This window comes from Lolium rigidum, chromosome 6 (genome assembly GCF_022539505.1).
Source record: "Lolium rigidum isolate FL_2022 chromosome 6, APGP_CSIRO_Lrig_0.1, whole genome shotgun sequence".
Taxonomy (NCBI): domain Eukaryota; kingdom Viridiplantae; phylum Streptophyta; class Magnoliopsida; order Poales; family Poaceae; genus Lolium; species Lolium rigidum.
The window spans coordinates 295498750-295518110 of NC_061513.1; the positions used below are offsets into that span (position 1 = coordinate 295498750).

At 47.0% G+C, this 19361-nt stretch overlaps 1 protein-coding gene across 1 annotated transcript; it reads left to right on the forward strand.

Annotated features, from left to right (window-relative positions):
• The first annotated feature begins 16578 nt into the window (after nt 1-16578).
• Nucleotides 16579-17275, forward strand: LOC124667854. Its single transcript, XM_047205091.1, has 2 exons — nt 16579-16882; nt 16995-17275. Exons 1-2 carry the CDS (start codon nt 16583-16585, stop codon nt 17037-17039), a joined length of 345 nt encoding a protein of 114 aa, XP_047061047.1. The 5' UTR covers nt 16579-16582; the 3' UTR covers nt 17040-17275.
• Nucleotides 17276-19361: the final 2086 nt, after the last annotated feature.

The following is a 19361-nucleotide window of genomic DNA, read 5'->3' on the forward strand; positions in this document are numbered from 1 at the left end:
TTCATAGCGCCGGTCTTCTCGGCCATCAAAGTTCCGCGGACGGTAGCCACCACCACCGCCGCGAGATCGCATCCTTGCTGCGTCATTAGCTGAGGACTCAAATCCTCCATCATTACTAGCGGCAAGCATCTCCTGGCGTTGATCAAAGGACTGCACTTGGGAATATAATTCAGCAACTGAGAGAGGTGTTTTGACAATCCCGAACGCAGCGACCAGGGAGTCATAGCGACCTCCAAGTCCGGCCAGAAGAAACGAGACCAGTTCGCTATCATCAAGCGGTTTTTCAGCAGCCGCTAATTCATCGGCGAAGCCTTGCATCTTTGCAAAAAACGCCGAGATCGAGAGACTGTTCTTCTTAGTGTTCGCCAATGCAACCCTGAGGTTCGTGACCTTGGATACGCTTTGTGAGACGAACATCTCCTCTACTGTCTTCCATACATCAGCAGCATGCTCCAACCTGAGAACGTGCATCAAGATTTCTTTGGAGAGAGATCGAAGAAGATATCCCAGTACCTTCTGATCCCGAGCTAACCAGGACGTGTACGCTGGATTTGTTACTGTGATTGTTTCCTTTTCCTTATCTGGATCCGGCACGACCATCGTCTTTGATGGTTCAGCATATGTGCCATCAAGGAATCCTGTGAGCTGGGCGCCGCGTATCTCAGGCATAACCTGGGCGCGCCATAGGCTGTAGTTGCTTCGCGTCAGAAGTTCAGTCGGCGGAGCACCAAGATTGATCTCGGCGGAGGTTGAAGACGAAGACGCCATATCCGCCGATCTTGGTTGGTGTTTGATCGATGGAGTAGTCGGATTTCTTCAGGGAAGAGGTGGCTCTGATACCATGACAAAGTTTGGATTCCGCTCGATACAATACTCGAGGGTTTGGCGTGTATTTATATCAGTAAGCCGAGGCCTCAAGCCATCGACGTTTACAGGGATTGATCGGTCCAACATACCGTATAGGATAGGAATACAAGGACTACACGGTTTGGCTAAACCAATACCGTAACTATCTATATCTCTAACAGAACGAGCACCGTCGCCTTCATCCCTTGTTTAGCTCAGGCCACCGCCGTACGCAGTACGCTGCTGGTTCAGAACGAGTTCGTGTGCTGTAGAGAGAGAGGGGGTTAGATGCTTTAATTCTTGGTCCCCCACGGCTGTATTCATAGTCGTATTTCCCATATGTTAGAAAACGACAATTGCTGTTGTGGTCCCAATCTCAAAAGCTGAGGCCAATGAAAGTTTTCCATCTGCCCAGTTCATATGCCGTCCGGTGCAACTGAGAGTTTTCCAGTGAAGTCGTAATTTAAAGATAGCTGGTATGAACCCTTGTATGTCTAGATGAATTGAGAATGGATCGCCGCAACCTCGGTAGTTTGAGGAGAGAAGTTCTCATACATGTGAAGATGAATAAGTGCGTTCCTTGGGATATCATAACTGAGATCAATGGACAACTTGTTTCACCGAGGCTTCATGGATGGATGGATACAATTGTTGGCCTAAACACGACAAAGTAATTACGGTCCCTAAAGAGGGATGCAATGTAGGTGTGGTAATGAGATAATGAGATGGAAGGCGATGAGAGTGAGATGAGATGCTAGTCCTTCGAGAAGATGAAGAATTTGATGCTAATGGCGTTGACGATATGGCCAACCTGCGTGGCTCTCGTAAGCTTGTTAGGTGAGAGAGGATGTGAGTTTTGTTTTGAAAATAAGAAAACCAAAACAACTGACTCTTAATTTGAACAGAGCAGTGACACGAGCCTAGATGGCCCGTGGACGAGCTTGTGTGCAGGCGCTCGCCCGGTACATGGTCCATCCTGTGTGCCGCGGGATAAGCCCGCTGATTGATGCCCAGTTTCCCAGCATATATCGTGGGATAAGCCCACTTCATCCGTACCATCGCTTGCTAAACATTGATACCCAACTCTTGTGAATCAAGATTTCACCTAGGAATCCTAAGAGCATCACCAGTCGCATCCCCTAAACGACGTCCGGTAAAAACGTCGGATTGGTCGTTTGGGGGATGCCGCTGCATGGTGCCGCTTTGGGGGCTCCCGTTTCTAGCCGCGTCCCCCAATCGTGACCTCCAAACAAAAAATAAGTGTAAAAGTCATGTTTGGCGTCTCTGATAAAGCCTCTATACACAGGGGATGGGCTAGGGATGCCGAACAATTTTTGGAACACGTCCGGACCGAAGCGGCATTTGAAGCGCGACTGAGAGAAGTTAAGTGTACGATGTCCCTCAAATCCCTTTAGGGGACGCGGTTGGAGATACTCTAAGCTCTTATCTTTCACTTAACTTATTGGTCTCGATCCCGTGTTTGGCTCGTAGCTTAGGCGAGAGTGTGAGAGTTCTGTTTTTCAGAAACTAGTTAATGTGCACGTGCAACGCACGTCTTCATAAGTAGCAGAAATGTAAGATAATCAGTCTACAGAATTTGTCACAAAGATTGAAAGTGGCGGTGTAAACGCTGGACATGAAACGGAAATTCAATTCGGCTCCAGGGTGCGTATGCTCCCTCTACCAAAAAAATCATATTTTGAAATATCGAAAAATTTGGACAAAAAATTCCGCATGTACATCTCCATAATATATGAATGTTTGCCAAGTTTCACGAAAAACTAATATTTTTTGTGATCTATGTAAAAAGGAGAAAGATTATCTTGTGGAAAGCATTATTTTTAGCACTGAATTTTGTCTTTTGTTACATACGTCACATGATAAGTCGATTTTTTATGAAACAACTTTGTAAGCGCGTAGCACGTAAAGATGTACGTGCGGATTTTTTGTTTCAATTTTAAAAAAATTTAAAACATGTGTAAGTTGTATTTCAAAATATAGGGAGCATATGCACCCATGTTCCAAAACACCACTCCCGACATGAAAGACTTAAAAACATGCGCAGACAAAACTTGGCTCAATACACCTGGTGAATGAGATGGGGACGATCAGTTCACTTGCCTAGTACATTTTTAATCTGAGATGAGATCCCCCGGCGAACTGTCCTAAGTAATTGTGAAATTGTAGGCTAGTTAATTACTATACAAATAAACAATTGATGTAAGCAATAATATATTCCAAATGATAAATAATTTCTAAGTGTTGTCATCTTTGCTAGCAGACAAACCATTTATCTCCATGTATCCTGACGCAAATGGATTAAACCAGAAAAAATATATCTTTGAAAGATAAACCAGAAGACACACATGTTTTGGATGAATGCCTTTTAAATAAAGCCTCAAACTAATATTGATTAGGTTTGTTATTTATTGAAGCTAAATTTACACCCTTATTTAAAACTATTTTCTCCAGAGTATCACCTCATATCCTATCGCCATTATGCAAGTAAATGTGCATGTGCAAACACAAGAAGTCTACAGAGTCATAAAAATAAAATATATTAAGTTCCAAAATATTACAGCAAACACAAGAAGTCTACATTCATGCTCCGCCGTCAACACCGGCGATCTTGGCCACTGCTTCAACATAGAACCAAGACATAACCTTATTAGCACCAGCAACCCAACTGCAGCAAAACCACTGGACGCCCTCCAAACTGCAAATAAACTTTTACAAGTTAGTACAAGAGAGGCATAAGGTATACAGAACTCTTCCAAGGAAATCTGAATTGATTGAAACAGAATTGGCGTCCTTCTAGAGTTTTTCTCCCAGTAGTTCAGGAAGGTCTCTACATAAGGAAAAAAAAAGGACAAGAGTTCTTGAAGCACCGAATAACCTAGTGAATGAATTAATGATATCAATTCACTTGCCTAGTGCGCGTATTTAATAATTAATACAATATCAGTTCCCCTACGAACTCTCCTTTGAAAAATGTTAAGGAAATTGTAGTCCGGTTACTGCAAATAAATGCAAGTGACAAATTTATGAAATGATAAATAATTCATAAGTGATGGCATCTAGTTAGACTAATCCATTTATCATTTCCACGTATCATGATGCATATGGATGAAAATGGGTCTTGAAAATATGAACATGAAAAGTAGAACACTTAACTTCCATGTTGGAAATCTGTATGTGTATCCGGATCAGCAGCTGCTCCAGTTGTACTTGTACCCCCATTTGCATTAGAATCACCAATTAATCCCGATGGGTAGGACCTGAACTGTTGGAAAGCTGGTTGTGACACATAATGCTTTTCCAGTTATCATGCCAAACAAGGTCACTATACGAACATGTGACCAACATCACAACAGAAATTACATGGATTGCCTGACAAAAGTTGATGGTTTCAAATTTGATTTGTTCGTTGATAAACTGGAAGCAAAATAAAGCTCACACGGCACAAAATATGTCATGTGCCATTTATAGAGTAAAAGAACTCTTTAGAAATGAAAGGTAAACACAACATAATAAAATATGATATAGAGAAAGTATGTTCAGTTATTATTTCCCTGCCAAAAAACATATTTTTCTACTTTCAAATCAAAAGATCGTATGTGAAAACTAACTCTGAAAATCTTACAGTCTATCACTTTACAAGCTGCTTAATCTGTTCAGCGATCTGCAGTAAGATAAATTGAATTACTTGATGCATATCTTCAACATACGGAATAGTAAGAACTAATACTTCCATACATTAATTTGAGTTTCACGCCAGCTGCCAAAATCCGTTTAAATTGCTCATACCTCCGTATATGTTGTAGGATCAAGTTCATTCAGTGGTTGATGATCTGCTCCTGATCTCTCCCTCAGCATTTGGCTTATTCTCCACAATATGTTTATGGATACAAATAAAGTATTTCATTAGAGATCGCTTGTAGTATCAAGTTCATTCAGTGGTTGATGCTCCGAGTCAGCTTCTGATCTCTCCCTCAGCATTTGGCTTATTCTGACATAAAAAGTAGCCACAATACGTGTATGGATACAAATAAAATTAGAGATCGCTGTGCAGCATCATGCCTGATTGACTTACGAACAGAAGCAGATTATTTTTACAGGGAACATAAAGCAGAACTTCGAGTGGAATGATAACATGATCTCCTGATCTGAACTTTTGAGCTCTAGAATAAAAGGAAACAGCCTGAAACAGAGCCATATCAAGTGTTGTAAAAAAAAAAAATCAATAGACACATGAATCAAATTTCCAAAGTTCCTTACTTTCCAAAAAAACTACCCACCAACAGTATCGGCAGACCAACTCTGATCCATATAGCAATTCCTGTCGGATTGGACTAAAATTTGCATCTCTGAAAATTGATTCATGAAGATGAGGAACACTTGAAATTCGATCTAGGTGTCGCCCTTCCTCGTCAGAGTACAGGGACGTCGCGGGCACAGAGCGGGTGCAGGCAGCGTCATTGCCTGGTGGGGAGGCGGCATCAGTACGTGGAAGCAATGGCGGCTAGGTGGGGTAGCCGCTCAGGAGAAGGGCATCAGCAGGAACCACGGTGGGATTGCAGCATTACAGGGTGAGGCAGAAAGATATCAGGCGCGGTGGCATGGCGCGGCATCGTGGCCTTGTGGGTCAGGCGGCGGCGCGTGGAGTGGCGGTGTCGAGGGGAGAGGAGGCGGCGGCTGTTGGGGCAAGGGGTGATCAGCGATCTGATTGTGCGGAGTCGGTTTCTCTTGTTCTCTCAAGACGGGCGCGTGAATCTTGGGTGGGGAGAATGGATGGATGTAGGCCGTATGATAAGTGTTGATAGACGGTTAAGATTTAATTTTCCTACGGCACTTCATGCCTTTATAAGTAGTAGTAGATAAGCAACGTTCTAAAAACGTGTCAAGATATAACTAACCAAAACAATCGACACTTACTTTGAACAGAAGTGGTAATCGTGATTCGTGAGTAGTAGTAGTGACGGCCCGTGGACGAGGCTGCGTGCAAGGCGCTCGCCCGTACATGGCCCAGCCCGTGTCCCGCGGGATAAGCCTGCTGATTGATTGATGCCTAGTTGCCCAGCATATATCGCGGGATTCCCCTGACGGATGTTGTATTTCCCTATCTGAATCTATACCTATCTTCTTTACTATTAAACTAGTAAAAGTGCCCGTGCGATGCACCGGGTCACCAAATACTCAAACGCTCTAGCAAACCATCTATGCTGATACTTCTCCTCTTTATCATCATCATCGACGGTGATCCCATTTTCTACTATTCATAACAATATTGGATTGTAAGCCTCTCGCTGCACCGACTTGTAATACCACAAACTTATAATGATGGTGGGTGCCTTAAATTTCAGTAAGATATGGATTCAAACAAATATACAGTTAGTGCACACATAATATTCACCAACAGTTCAAAATTTTAGTAAAAATAATGGCTGGTTCAGTAAAAATAATTATACTATGTTTAGTAAAAATTTAATGATAAAATTATCAAGATTATAGCGGAATTTACACAATACAATGTGTTAAAATAAGTGTAGTATGTATTGGGCGTGTATTTTAACATGTATGTGTGTGTAACATGTACTGATTATTATATACTGTATAAAAAAGAGACGTGGTGACACATACCCTAAACTTAAACTTGGTACTCATGCTGCATTCCAGAAAGTAGTACATGCTAATATTTGCTGAACGCTAGTATTTTTGTATTCTGATAAATTGCAATTAATAATTCCCATAAAAGATTTTTGTGAATCCACCGACTAAGAGTAAATCATACTGCACCAGATTATCCAAAAGAGATGCCACATGACCATCGATGCCAGATGAAATGCTCGATTGCCTCCAGCAAGTTTTATCTGTTGAGAAAATCCCTACTATACCTCCAAACCAGATCACATGAACGGGGTCGTGTTCCAACATGATCGCCCTTCCCTCCTCCAGCTCCTTTTTGCATGCTGGTGTGTGACGCCGAGTTGTGGAGTGCTCAGGCTCCTGAGGCTGCCCGCGGAGCTGTGATCACGTGGGGCGCGCGCTTTTGCTAGATGTTTTGGCATGTTCTCTCTCACTGGTCGCCTACCTTCTCTCCGTCTGTCTCATATACCTCTGCTGTAAATAATTTGCTTTTGAGCCTTTTTTCAAATGCAATAGATTCAGGTGGAGAATCTCTCCAAAAATCTCCAGAAACCCATACATGTCAAGTAGTAAGTGAGTTTTTAGAAGGAGTCGAAATCCACTTGCAACTCCAGCTCTATATTTTCCAATCAAGGAGGATACAATTGCTGCAGCCGGAGCCGAGCATCCGCGAAGCCAAGCTGATCACATGTACTGATTATTGTAAGTGAGTTTTTATCGTCCATTGAGCTATACATGATACATGGCATGACATAAACTCACCAGCCCTTGTGCAACACTCATGTCTCGGTTATGTCACCATGGAAGTTATATAACATAATACTAAAAAGTTAGCAAAGGTGTTTCAGTGCACCTTCTCTCATCCATACGGAACGGGTGATCTATTTAGATCAATTGGCCAGAGTACAAAGATTATGAACTAAAAGTTGCACTCTATAATATAGACAGTATGATTGTATTATTAGCATAGTATATGACCGCTCGTTTGTCTAGTCAATCCGCGCCAGAGAATATAGATTAAGTTGTTACATGGCGGTGAAGAGATGCATGAGTTTATATTTGTTGTACAATGAATCTGCCAATGCTAACTCAGCTCGGAACAGAATTTTTTTTCAGACCAACTTCCTCAGTGAATTTCTCTGAAATTAAGTGTGTTACATCATCTTCTATTAGTGGTTCATAATTCTGGAGAGTGAGATCTGAAGAACACTGAAAGTAGCAACACTTGAGTACAGTTACAAATTTAGCAATAATTTTCACATCTTAGCAATGCAACCCGTGACAGATGCATCTACTATTTAGGAATCATATGGCGCAAATGTCTTCTGGCATTTACCCTTTTAGTAATATGTTGTATCCCCTGACAGATGAAAAATCCAACAGCTTCTCGTTCATGGTTTGATTTGATTCGTCTAGTCCAATCAGACAGCGAGAAGTTGAGCATCTCCCAGATGAGATCGGGGCCAGCAGACGACATCTTCTCCAAACCAGTATCCCTGAAACGTGATTACCTGGATTGAATTACTCCCTCTCCTTAGAAAGTCAAGGCCTTCGTCATCTATACTTGGGAAACCAGCTATGTCCAACTCCTCTAGGGGCAGGGCCTCTGCATCGGCGTACACGACCTGACCGATCGGCTCCAGCTAGTGCCTCTACAAGGCAGACATGAAGCACTGGCTCTTCTGCAAGAATAAGGGGTCCAGGACCAGGAGCCATATCGGCCCATAGTAGGAATCCATCTCCTCCACACCGCGGCTGCCGGACGGTCGAGGCAGGACCTCAAATCGCAGCAGACCCTTCAACCCTACGGAGTACTTCCGAAGCTCATTGCGCCGACGACGGTTGGCGGTAGCTCGAACCTCGAATCGTAGAGGTCCCTTCAGCCCTTCTTCCGACTTCCGAAGCGCACGGCACCGACGACCGAGATGGCGGAGGCTAGGGATAGGTCAGTGCTTCGCGGAGACGACTTCTCGTCTGGTAAGGAAAGGGATCGCCGAGTAGCAGGCACGACTCAATCGATCGAGGAAACGCTACGACTGGACTTTTATAAGCACAAGATTACTTTCTTTGTCGTGCTGGAAGCGGAGTTTCCATCGGATCCACCTATCTCTTTCCAGATTGTGACAAAGTCAGGTCTCCGGCTGTGAGCCAGTTAGCAGGGTCGAGTTTGTACCAAACACGTTTTTTTTTTTATCAAACACGTTATTGGTTGTACGATACGATGAATCGTGGGACGGACCAAGGCGTTCACAACGACGGACGAAAATATTGTGACGGACCGAACCAAGGAAACCTTATTTTCTTTATTATCTTTATTACTACTAGTAAAATACCCGCGCGTTGCAGCGGATTCTAAATAGTAGTAAAACTTTTTAACTCATCTCCAAAATCTTTCTGCATGGTCTTGTTTCTAAGATGTCGTCTTCTCTAATGTTGTATTTTACCTTTATACTAATTTGAGATAAATATATCACTTATTGTTATGCGCCGTACGCCAATACTTCCGATGCTTGGAGAGATGGTCAGATGGAAACAAAAAGATATTATCGCCAAAAAAACCATTTTAAGAGCTCAAAAAAATCAAGAAAAAACTTTTTTCGTAAACTCATTTTGACATTTGTCTATCACCTGCGGCCAAAAAAATGATTAATCTCATACGTCTAGCTAAACCAATTTGTAGGATACACATCCCAGGGCAATTATCTCTGGTCAGCCCACTGCTTTCTAACTCTAAGCCACTACTGTATCGCATCACGATTGTACAGTACCCCCTGGTTACGCACCTCCAGGCCGCTCGTCCGCCCGTCACCTGCCGGCGCGCGCCTCCCAGCTGAAGCCGCGGCAGCCGCTTGATGCCCGTATGCGCCTCCCGGCGAAATCGTCGCGCAAGTGTGGCCGGTGAACCTGGCCAAGCGGGCGGCTATGGCACCTCCGTCCAATCGACGCCCGTCGAGCCCCACCTCTCTCAAGCGATCCGACTCTCCACCGCTCCGGTCAACGGCTCAACGCTCGTCGGAGACACAACGAATAGCCGGCGGAAGTCTCCTTTGCGAGAGGATTTTGCACTCGGGAGTCGACAGCCGGAAATCCCCATCCGCTAGAGATCCGGAAGAAGCCATCCATCATGCCTCACCGCGGCGGTCGATGACGAGAGGCTGATGTCGATGGTCGACACGCTTGTGGACGGTAGGCCGCTCTTGCTTCCGATTTTGGTCGGGGAATGCTCCGGCTTCTCCCCATGCTGCTCCCAATCAAGGTGGTTTCCTCCGCTCGCCCGCTTGCCCGTCCAACCGGAGCGGAGAGAGAGGAGGGGATTTCTCGATGGATTGGTCTCTTTTTCGTTTGGAGGGTGGGCCGAACCGTTTTCTGCTCAAGCGGTGGCAGGATGCGTAATTTCCATCGAAAAGTAAGGGTAAGAAGAAAACGGACGAAAAAACTGGGGAGAAACCTTCCTTCCTTTATTAGTAGGTAAAGATTAAACGGCTATGGGTGGTGTCCGTACGTAAATAAATCAGAATCGTACGTCAAAAAAATCGAGTTAGATTCGTTCCACTGCGAGGAAAACCTGCTCCCACGAGAGGAAAACCACGAAAAACCAGGAAAACCGGTGGAGGAAGGAAATCAGGGAAGGAACCGTTCGTACGTGGTGTTCCCGCGAGCGATCCTCTCGTTGTGTTAGCGAGGTGGTACTATTCTGCCACGTCTCTTTGGTGGATCTTTTCCCGGATTGATCGGTGTTTGGGGCCATTGTAAGATCACTTTAATTTTTCCCATGTATAGATCCCTGGGTTGCGCCGGCCCAGCAAAGAAACGTGCTGATCGGCTGATCGCACACGACACGGCCACATAGGTCACACGTCAGAACACAAATTGCAACAGGTTATACGCAGCTGACCGCCTGACCGTGTCGTCAAAAAAAAAAAATTCGCCGACAAAAGCCGGATCGGGGAGCACGGTCCTATGATAATAGAGAGAGTTCAGATTGGATTGAAGACCACCGTTCTGTGCTGGTAGACAATGTCCATATCCTCCACGTGAATTAGCCCAGCTCTAAAATTAATTGTTTCTTTCTAAAGCGTTGTTACAATGTATAAATAAATTTGGGATGCCTTTTGTTGTAATGAAGGACTTCATTAACAAAATAGAGAAATAAAATGCAGCAAATGTGGAGCTAAGGCTGCAATACTACGATCTTCTTCTTTTTGTACGCAAACATATGCCGCCTATAATTTTTGGTAATCTAGAAGGGAATAACATTAATCATGCTACAATCAAAAAATAAAATTGTACAAAGTGGACTCATCATTAGATGGGGATAATAGGAAAACTAAGAAGAACAACAAAAGTAAAGGACCCTTCTCTTGTTGCTAGGACAGCTTGGTTTGGTGAGGTCAATCACCAGAATTGTTGGGTTTTCAGATATATGTATTCTTAAATAACTAAATTCAATAAAATGTCGTAGCAAAGAGTAACTTACTAGGAACACATCGCATCAACACGATGAACAAACAACAAAAATAAATGAACAAACATAAGTTTACATCAATTTCTAATTTTATTTCACATAAAGGTCTACACACTATCCGAGTTCAATTAAGTACAATACAATGGCTTTCCAGAAAATAAAATAATGATTTACATGCAAACTTATTAAAGAAGACAACCGCATCGACGCATCTAGAGCAAAAAAAAAAATTCACAGTGCCCCGGTAAAGAACGACATCTCTTTGCAAGCAACTGAAAAGTCATCAAATATCAAGGTATTGGTACCAAGTTCAGCTATGGTTATGGAGAGCAAACAAAACCATTTGCAATTTTTTTTTTGAAGATAGAAAACAAACAACATGTGAAGTGCTAGAGGTCCATGAAATAGCTTGATATGAACATATTTGAAATTGGAAGGATAAGAAAGACATGTCTTCATTGATCATTTGTTTTCAATAACAACTAATTGATTTGCTTAATGCATGGGCTAAAAACATGATATACCCGTAGCAACGCACGGGTATTGTGCTAGTATATATATATTAGGTATAGATTGCTTGAGGTGGTGTCCGTACGTCAATAAACCAGGAAAAACCGTCGTCCGTCAAAAAAGCCACCGTTCGCACTTGGAAAAAAACCGCTGACAGGATATCCTTTCCGCAGGCACGCGTGATTCCTCCACCTCCACCGCCCCCACCCACCCCCGATCCAACTCCAAACTCCGGCCTCCAGCGCGAGCTCTCCCCCTGACGCCCCAGTATCCCTCCTCTGTCCGTGATCCAACCAAGGGTCAGCCGAGGTTCCTGGGTGGCCGGTCTCTGCAGCACATCGTGTTTTGCGCTGCGGGTTCATGTCTTCGTGAGCCTCTCTCCATCCTCCGCTGCCCAGCTCGATTTCTCTACGCGGCGTACGCCCTCACATGGATTTGGTGGAATCTGGCCAAGAACTAATTGGTGGAGGAGGAGGAGAAAAGGACAGAGGGGATGGGGGCGGAACAAAGGGAGGAGCCCGAGGCGGCGCGTGCCATGGGCATATGGAGCTGAATTTGTTTCATGCTCTTTCTCGTGCGAGTAGCTACGGCACTGGCACGGACTGCCAAATTTTCCTCCATGCGTACACGGATGTTGTAGATGACAAGTTAGGTAGGAGGGGCTGGTCGTCGCGAGTAGGGAAGTCGCCGGACACAAGGGCGTACACGGCCACGACCATGACGGCAATGGAGGCAGCTCACCTGGGGCTGACGGTGGATAAATTGGTGTCAATGGGGGTGGACGTGGAAGTGACCTTGAGCTCGGCGGCCGGTGTACCTGTATTTAGGATTTTGCTGCGGTCCTGCAAAGCTTAGTTGATGCGTGTATTTTTGCTGGTGGTGCACCTAGGATGATGCGTCGCCATGGTTTGTGGTGCTTGCTTCAAGAACTGATCCGGTGCTTAGGGCATCTCCAACGGGGCGACCCATCCCGCGCCCGCGCGTCCGGATGGGTCGATCCGGACAAAATCCCGGCCCAACGCGGCGACGCACCGCAAAAGCGGACGGCCACTGCGTCCGAACGACGCAAACCCGGCCCAAATATTGGCTAGGTTTGCGTGGCCGCGGATGGCACGCGCCGTCCGCTCGCGTCCGGCGTCCGTCGCCTCGTCTCCTTTGGGCCCGCTCGGCGGTGACCGGGAGGGTATTAAATGGGGACCGGAGGGATCCGGAACTCCACTCCGGTCCCCACTCCACTCCGCAGAAACCGCCGCCATGGCCCCGAGCGCGGTTTCGCTCCCGGAGCCCACGACGACGAGGCGAGCAGCCGGCCGCCGGCCTCCGCCGGCGCTCGCGGCCATCGGCAGCAAACCGAGGCGGCCTCCACATCGGAGAGGCCGCCGCGCGGCGGCGGCATTGCCGCAACCGCCGCCGGCCGCTGCTCGAGCCGAAGCCCGAGTCCTCGGAGGAGGACCCGGACATCCGCGCCGCCAAGCTCATCTCGACGGCGGAGGAGGAGGCCAACTGGCCGGACCTTCGAGATGCCATCCGTACCTCCGAGCTGGAGGAAGCGGCGCGGCTGGCGGAGGAGGAAGCGGAGCTGTGGGTGCTCTACGCCCAGGCCCGTCAGGCGCGACGGGACGAGGACGAAGCGGCGCGGCGGGAGGAGGCCAGGCGCCGCGCCGACGAGGAGCGCCGCGAGGAGCGGCGGCGGCAGGAGGCCGAGCGTCGCGCGGAGGAGCGGCGCCGCCGGAGGCCGGGCGCCGCGCCGGCGAGAGAGGCGGCGGCGCCTCAGGGAGGAGGCGGCGCTATCCGCGCCGCCGCTACCTCGGGTCGCTCCGGACCCCCGCTCGGCCTCGGGAGGAGGCCCCGTGGTCTCCGTGGCCGGAGTCCCGGCGCGGTCGAGCCACAACGGTGCCTCGCCGCCCGGGGACGTCGTCGACGACGACGACGACGCCGACTTTGCCCACAGGGGCTAGGCGGCGCACCGGCGGCCACCGCGCCGCCGACCAAACCCTACTAGAGGGTTTTTAGTTTAAATTTAAAAGCCATATAGGGCTTCTTTTGTCGATTATTTGCCCAAAATAGGGCTATGTATAAATTTTGCCCAAAATAGGGCATATGTTTATGAAATATCGTTTAAAATTTCCGTGTTTCGTTTCTTTTCGTATTTGTCCGATTATGCGGTGCGTCCGCGCGTTGGGCGCAGCGCGCGACCCAAACGGACACGCGGACGCGGGCCGCTGTCCGCGCGTCCGCTCGGCCACGCAAACGGCCCAAAACGGACGCGCTGGGCCATCCGTTTGGGTCGCCCGGTTGGAGATGCCCTTACACCCGGCTGGTACTTAAATTTTTAGTGCAAATTTAGTCTAATTAAGTGCAACACACTATTTCTACCAGCAATCTGAAGATGTCCTCAAGCACTAACAATGACCGGTCACTACGGGAGAGACGGCATGTGCCGACGGCCAGCCGATGTGCCGACGGCCAAATGTCGGGACCGTCGGCACAAAGGCCCTCGTCGATCGGCGACGGAGCTGACCGTCGGCACAGACCGGCCGTCGGCACACTGCTGTCTACACCGATGGTCACCGTCGGCGCAAATCGGGCCATCGGCACAGAAAGGTGACGCCCGAAGGCCACCGTCGGTACATCGCCAACCGTCGGTACACGTCCTGACAGGCGGGCCCAGCCGTTGGACAGTCACGGCACCGGTTAGATGTCCTCAGATGAAAGGAAAACAAGGTTAAAAACAACAATGATTGCCCGTGAAAAATAAATGTATATGGCATTCTGTATATGTGAAAGAAAATACTCCATATACAGTAGTAATAAAGACGCCCGTGAAAATAGTAACGCACCCGCCTCCGGTTCTCTTTATTTTTCTTCAAATATTTATTCGATCTCGGTGCGTACTATGAAAATCGGGGCTCTACAGAATTCGTGCCGTTGTTGTCGGAGCTTTCACCGGTATAGCCGCTGCAAGGTCGTGTTATTTACTGAGTGAAATGGAATTGCTGATGGTTCATTATTATTGACATGGCCATCACATGATGCTAACATGTTAGTGTTGCTTCTAATGTGGATGTACATATAAGATACCAGCTTAGATGTTTGTTCTTGGTTTATCACTATTGATGTGCACGTGAGTAATATGTGATAAAGATTTTATACATTGTTACGGCAAAAAAAAAAAAAAAAAATTTATACATTGTTACAGTAAAAAAACATGATTTTCAAGTAGTTATTAGATCTAAGTATTATCATCTTCCCCGTGAAAAAATTAGGCTAGGTCGACAAGCTCGGCCCATGAACTAGGATGGTAACTTCATCTAGAATTTGTTTTCTGCACCTTTAATAAACGACTAAAGTATTATCTACACATTTTGTCCAAATATATTGGGCCGTAGCAACGCACGGGCTATTGTGCTAGTACTTAATAAAGTAGCTAAGGTTTCTGTCAAAATTTTCATCCAATATTTTTTGGTACCGGTTCGTTTGATTCTATTCTTTTCCTCCTTCACCGTCCTCCACCGCGTCCGTTCAACCACATCTCGGAGCCAGCAGCGCCGCTCGCCGCGGCCACATCCCAGCACACGTCGTGGAGCATCTGCAGGGGCGCATCCCGGCGCGGGCGTCGAGCGTCTGGGCGGCCGCAGCCACATCCCGGCGCCAGCAGCGTTGCTCGCCGCGGCCACATCCCGGCGCACGTCGTGGAGCATCTGCAGGGGCGCATCCCGGCGCGGGTGTCGAGCGTCTGCAGGGGTGGCGCGGGCGGCCGCGGCCACATCCCGGCGCGAGCAGCGTCACTCGCCGCGGCCACACGCGGACGACGCCGTCCGCTTTGTTTCCCTGGACCGCTTCCCTGCCCTGCCTTGGTCACCCGCCGGCTCCACTAGCCTCCCGCTTGCCGGCTTCAAGAAAGCGCAAGGACGGGAAGCGCGGGTGCCTTCCTGGCCGGTCTTCCCAACTGTCGGCGGCAAGCAAACTGTTGGAGCAGGCGAGAGTGGGCTGCAGAGCTCGGTCTCAGATCTCCATGGCGACGAGCTCGGCCTGCTCACGAAAAGATGGTCAGGAGAGACTGGGCTGCAGAGCTCGGTCTCAGACCTCCATGGCGACGAGCTCAGCCTGCTCACGAAAAGATGGTCTAGGCGGCAGGGGAGCGTGGGTCGCGTCTGCTTGTGTTTTTCTCCCCTCGAACAGATTTTGGGTCAATAGTCCCACCTCGCTCGCAGATAACGAGTTATACCGATTTATATACCTAATTTTTCTCGATTGTAACAAGCTGACTTGAAACAACAAGCATCAGCGAATACATGGAACGGAGAAATTGAACCTAGGGACCGGATTTTGAATTTTATTGATTTATTATTTTATTTCGCCTAAGCGCTCAAATAAGAGTCTCCCATTGTACATGGCCCAATAATGCTATGTTTACGGACAACTTGTTACGGAAACTTACTTACGGGAAGACGTGGCTGATTCTGCTTAATCGTGTCCTGAATCTGCGGAGCAACTGTTTTAGCCTGGGCAAATTGAGTGATCCTCCGTTCCTTCGCCCGCGGCGGCGGCGGCGCCTCCCAAGACTCGATTTTTCCCCCTTCCCTGACTCACCTCACAGAGAGATCACGCGGCGGCCATGGAAGGAGAGGTGGCCCAGCTGGACAAGGAGGAGCTAGCGTGTATCCTCATTCGTGCCATGGCCGCCGCGAAGAACGTCGGGGCCCAGCGCGACCGCCTCCTGCAGCTCCGCCGCCGGCTGCAGCTGCGGATCCCCGGAGACGAGGACGCGGCCAGGATCCAGGAGGATGTCGCCTCCGGCCTCCACAAGGTCTACTCCGTGGGCCTCTTCGACGGCGCCCGCTACCTCGCGGACTGCCTCGAGATGGCTTCCGAGAACCGCGACCGCTTGTCCTTCAGCATCCCCGCCTTCGCCGTCATCCCCCACGAGCAGCTCTACGGCCTGCTGCGCCGGCAGTGGCACTCCCGGCGCCCGACCACCCTGGTCCAGGCCTTGGCCCGCATCGAGTCCGCCTACTACGCCGTCATGCTCCCCTTGGAACACCACCTCCCCCGCTGCATCGAGTTCCTCGTCGGCGTCCGGCCACCGTCCGTCACCCCCAGACGATCGGAGTCATGACAGGCTACCCAGATGACCTGATAGCCGCCGCCAACGAGCACCTCCGCCGCCTCGCGAATAGACCGGAGGGCAAATTCCCCAACCCCGCCGCCGCCGCCGCTGGCAAGCCCCCTCCGGAGGAAAGCAGCGTGGACGTGGACCTGGCGCTCACCTACCTCCATCGCTCGTGCTCCCTCACGAGCCTCGCCGTCAAGCACCTGGACGTCGCCATCGCCTTCGTCTCCAGCTTCCTCGACCCGGACGAGGTCGCCAATATCTCCAAATGGACCGACCAACGTACATACTACACCTCTGAGGTACATACAGGAATTCTCTGCCTTATTTGCTACTACCAGATCTGTTCATCGATGTGCCCTGCAAAAGAAAGAAAATCGAGCTTTCCGATTCATTCTCTTCACTTCATTGCAGGAGGGGCCTTATCCACCAGATGAAAGAAACTGCTTGAATTGTTGATCCAAGCCAACGTCGTCCAAGCTCCAACTTTTTACAGTTTCAGTTCAGTTCGGTCAGATAATCTGCTGCTACCATCTATGGTTCTTTTTCTGGACAGCTATGTTGGTGGTTATCCATGTTTAATCCCATCAGGATAATGCTGTAATGTCATACCTGCACCTTGTCGAACCGAATTGCAGCTAAATTGGCATTTTGGTCATGCTAACTTTTCCCAATCTTCCTTCTGTGATGCACTTCTCTTTTTCGATCGTAGAGCAGCAATCTACTAATAATGCGTGCACTCTGGTCTGGTTTTGAGTTTTCACAACCAAGGACCTCATGAACGCGTTAATCTTGGCCGCTACTCTGAACTTGGGACTTACTCTCTGAACCTGCCGTCCCACGCTACTCTGAAACTATCAGGCACCACCAACATAGCATTGTTTAACAGGACATTACCACTCCAAAGTTATCAATCCAGGATGGAAACAACACATAACAAACAATCTGGATTGATTGATTTTTTTTATCTCAGATAAGGGTGTTTAATTAAACCTGTTTAAGAATAGCAAGGGTGTTTATCCATGCGTTATTTCATTCCGAACAAACCAAATTCTCCAAATGATCATCAGTAACTTATCACGGATAGCTTGACAATGGCGACGGCCATGTCCTCCGCTCTGTAACTGTAACAACTACACCCTGCACTCACTGCACATGGGTGCCGCGTGAGAAAGATGTATTGAGTTCTACTGCCTTCACTTACACTAGGTGAATAGGCGCGCTTCGCCGCGCCGCCTGCATGTCATTGTACATAGTGCTTGTCCTGGTATCACTGGCAAAAATGGCACTGTCATGAGTAAAGCACTTGTATTTCTAACATCTTGCCCTAATAACATAGTTAGTTCTAAATCGGTGCATATGGTGTGGATATCTGCTGCTGTTTTCCTGGAGAGGCACCCATCTCATGCATTTGTATTGTTATCCATGGCACATTTGCTCCAACTAAAAGACAGTTTCACTCGTTCGGAGAAATTGATTTATCCATCTATATCATGAAATATACCCACTGCAACATTGTTGATGATGTATCTAAGAAACAACACAGTATTGTTGTAACAACTCAAAGCAAGAATTATGTTGATGATATATCTAAGAAACAACACAATTTTGTTTATAGAGAACAGTTCACTCTGCCCAATGGTCAATTTCATTTCGTTTCTGAAGCCGCCAATTCATAAACTTTAGTTCACTTTCTCGTAATCAAACATGATTAAACAAATGAATTTTCCTTTATGGCACATTGAGGACATGTAAATTCATTTGTTTCTTTGTATGACAAACATCTTCACGCCAAGAAAATTAAAAATGAGTTCAGGCTTTAGATAAAAAAAATCTCTAAATATATTTGACTATCTATTGAGCTGTGCCTTACACACTCAGAGTGCATATGTTGATTCTCCACAAAGAAGAAATTGGTAAGTGTCTTAGCAACCATATCTCCACAATAATAATCCTAGTATAATAAAGATAAGTTCCCATAAAGCAGCCAACTATGTTATTTTTTAAGAGCTTCATATAAAATAGCAAGCATATGCATACATTGGTATTCTAATTTGTGCAACAAAGGAAACCTGCTGCCAGCCTGCCACAACTGTTCCTTATGTGAAATGAGGGCCAACAGAAGATGTGTTAATATTACCATGTAGCATGGTTATATTTCTGAACATGTTGATTAACAAATGCATATAAATCATACATACTGTGATTTGAGGCTTTTTTAATTTTCCGTAAGTTAGAGGTCAACAGACTATTGCATGCGTAAATTAAAATGCAGTCAATCCATTCAACCTTAAGATAAACAGGGCCAGATGCTTTCAACCTTACTAATTGTTTGCAGCTGCCTCCCAGTGTTGTATGAAATATAATACTCTATCTTTCTTGGATATAACTATACTTGATCTTGGCGCACATCCAACTGGTAATGGTTATCCTTAGGACAAAAAACATCCCCCAGCTTCCCTTGAATTTTCTTTTTTTCAGCATTACATACTTCTTTACAGAGGGAAGGACCACATACCTAGGATAATTTTATAAATTCAACATGACTTAACACAATTACTTTGGACATGAAATATAGCCAAACAACTCACTTTCTACTGAAAGAAGGTTCAATAGATAGTCTACCCGAGCAATTATATATATTAATGTTCTTGTGGGTTGCTTAAGCGTAAGTACATTTTTGTCAGTTCCATTTCTTTCTTTTCCTAGGCATATGTTATGCATTTACTTCATTATCCTACTCCTGCTGCTCCTAGGGTCACATTTGTATTTCTAAGCTCT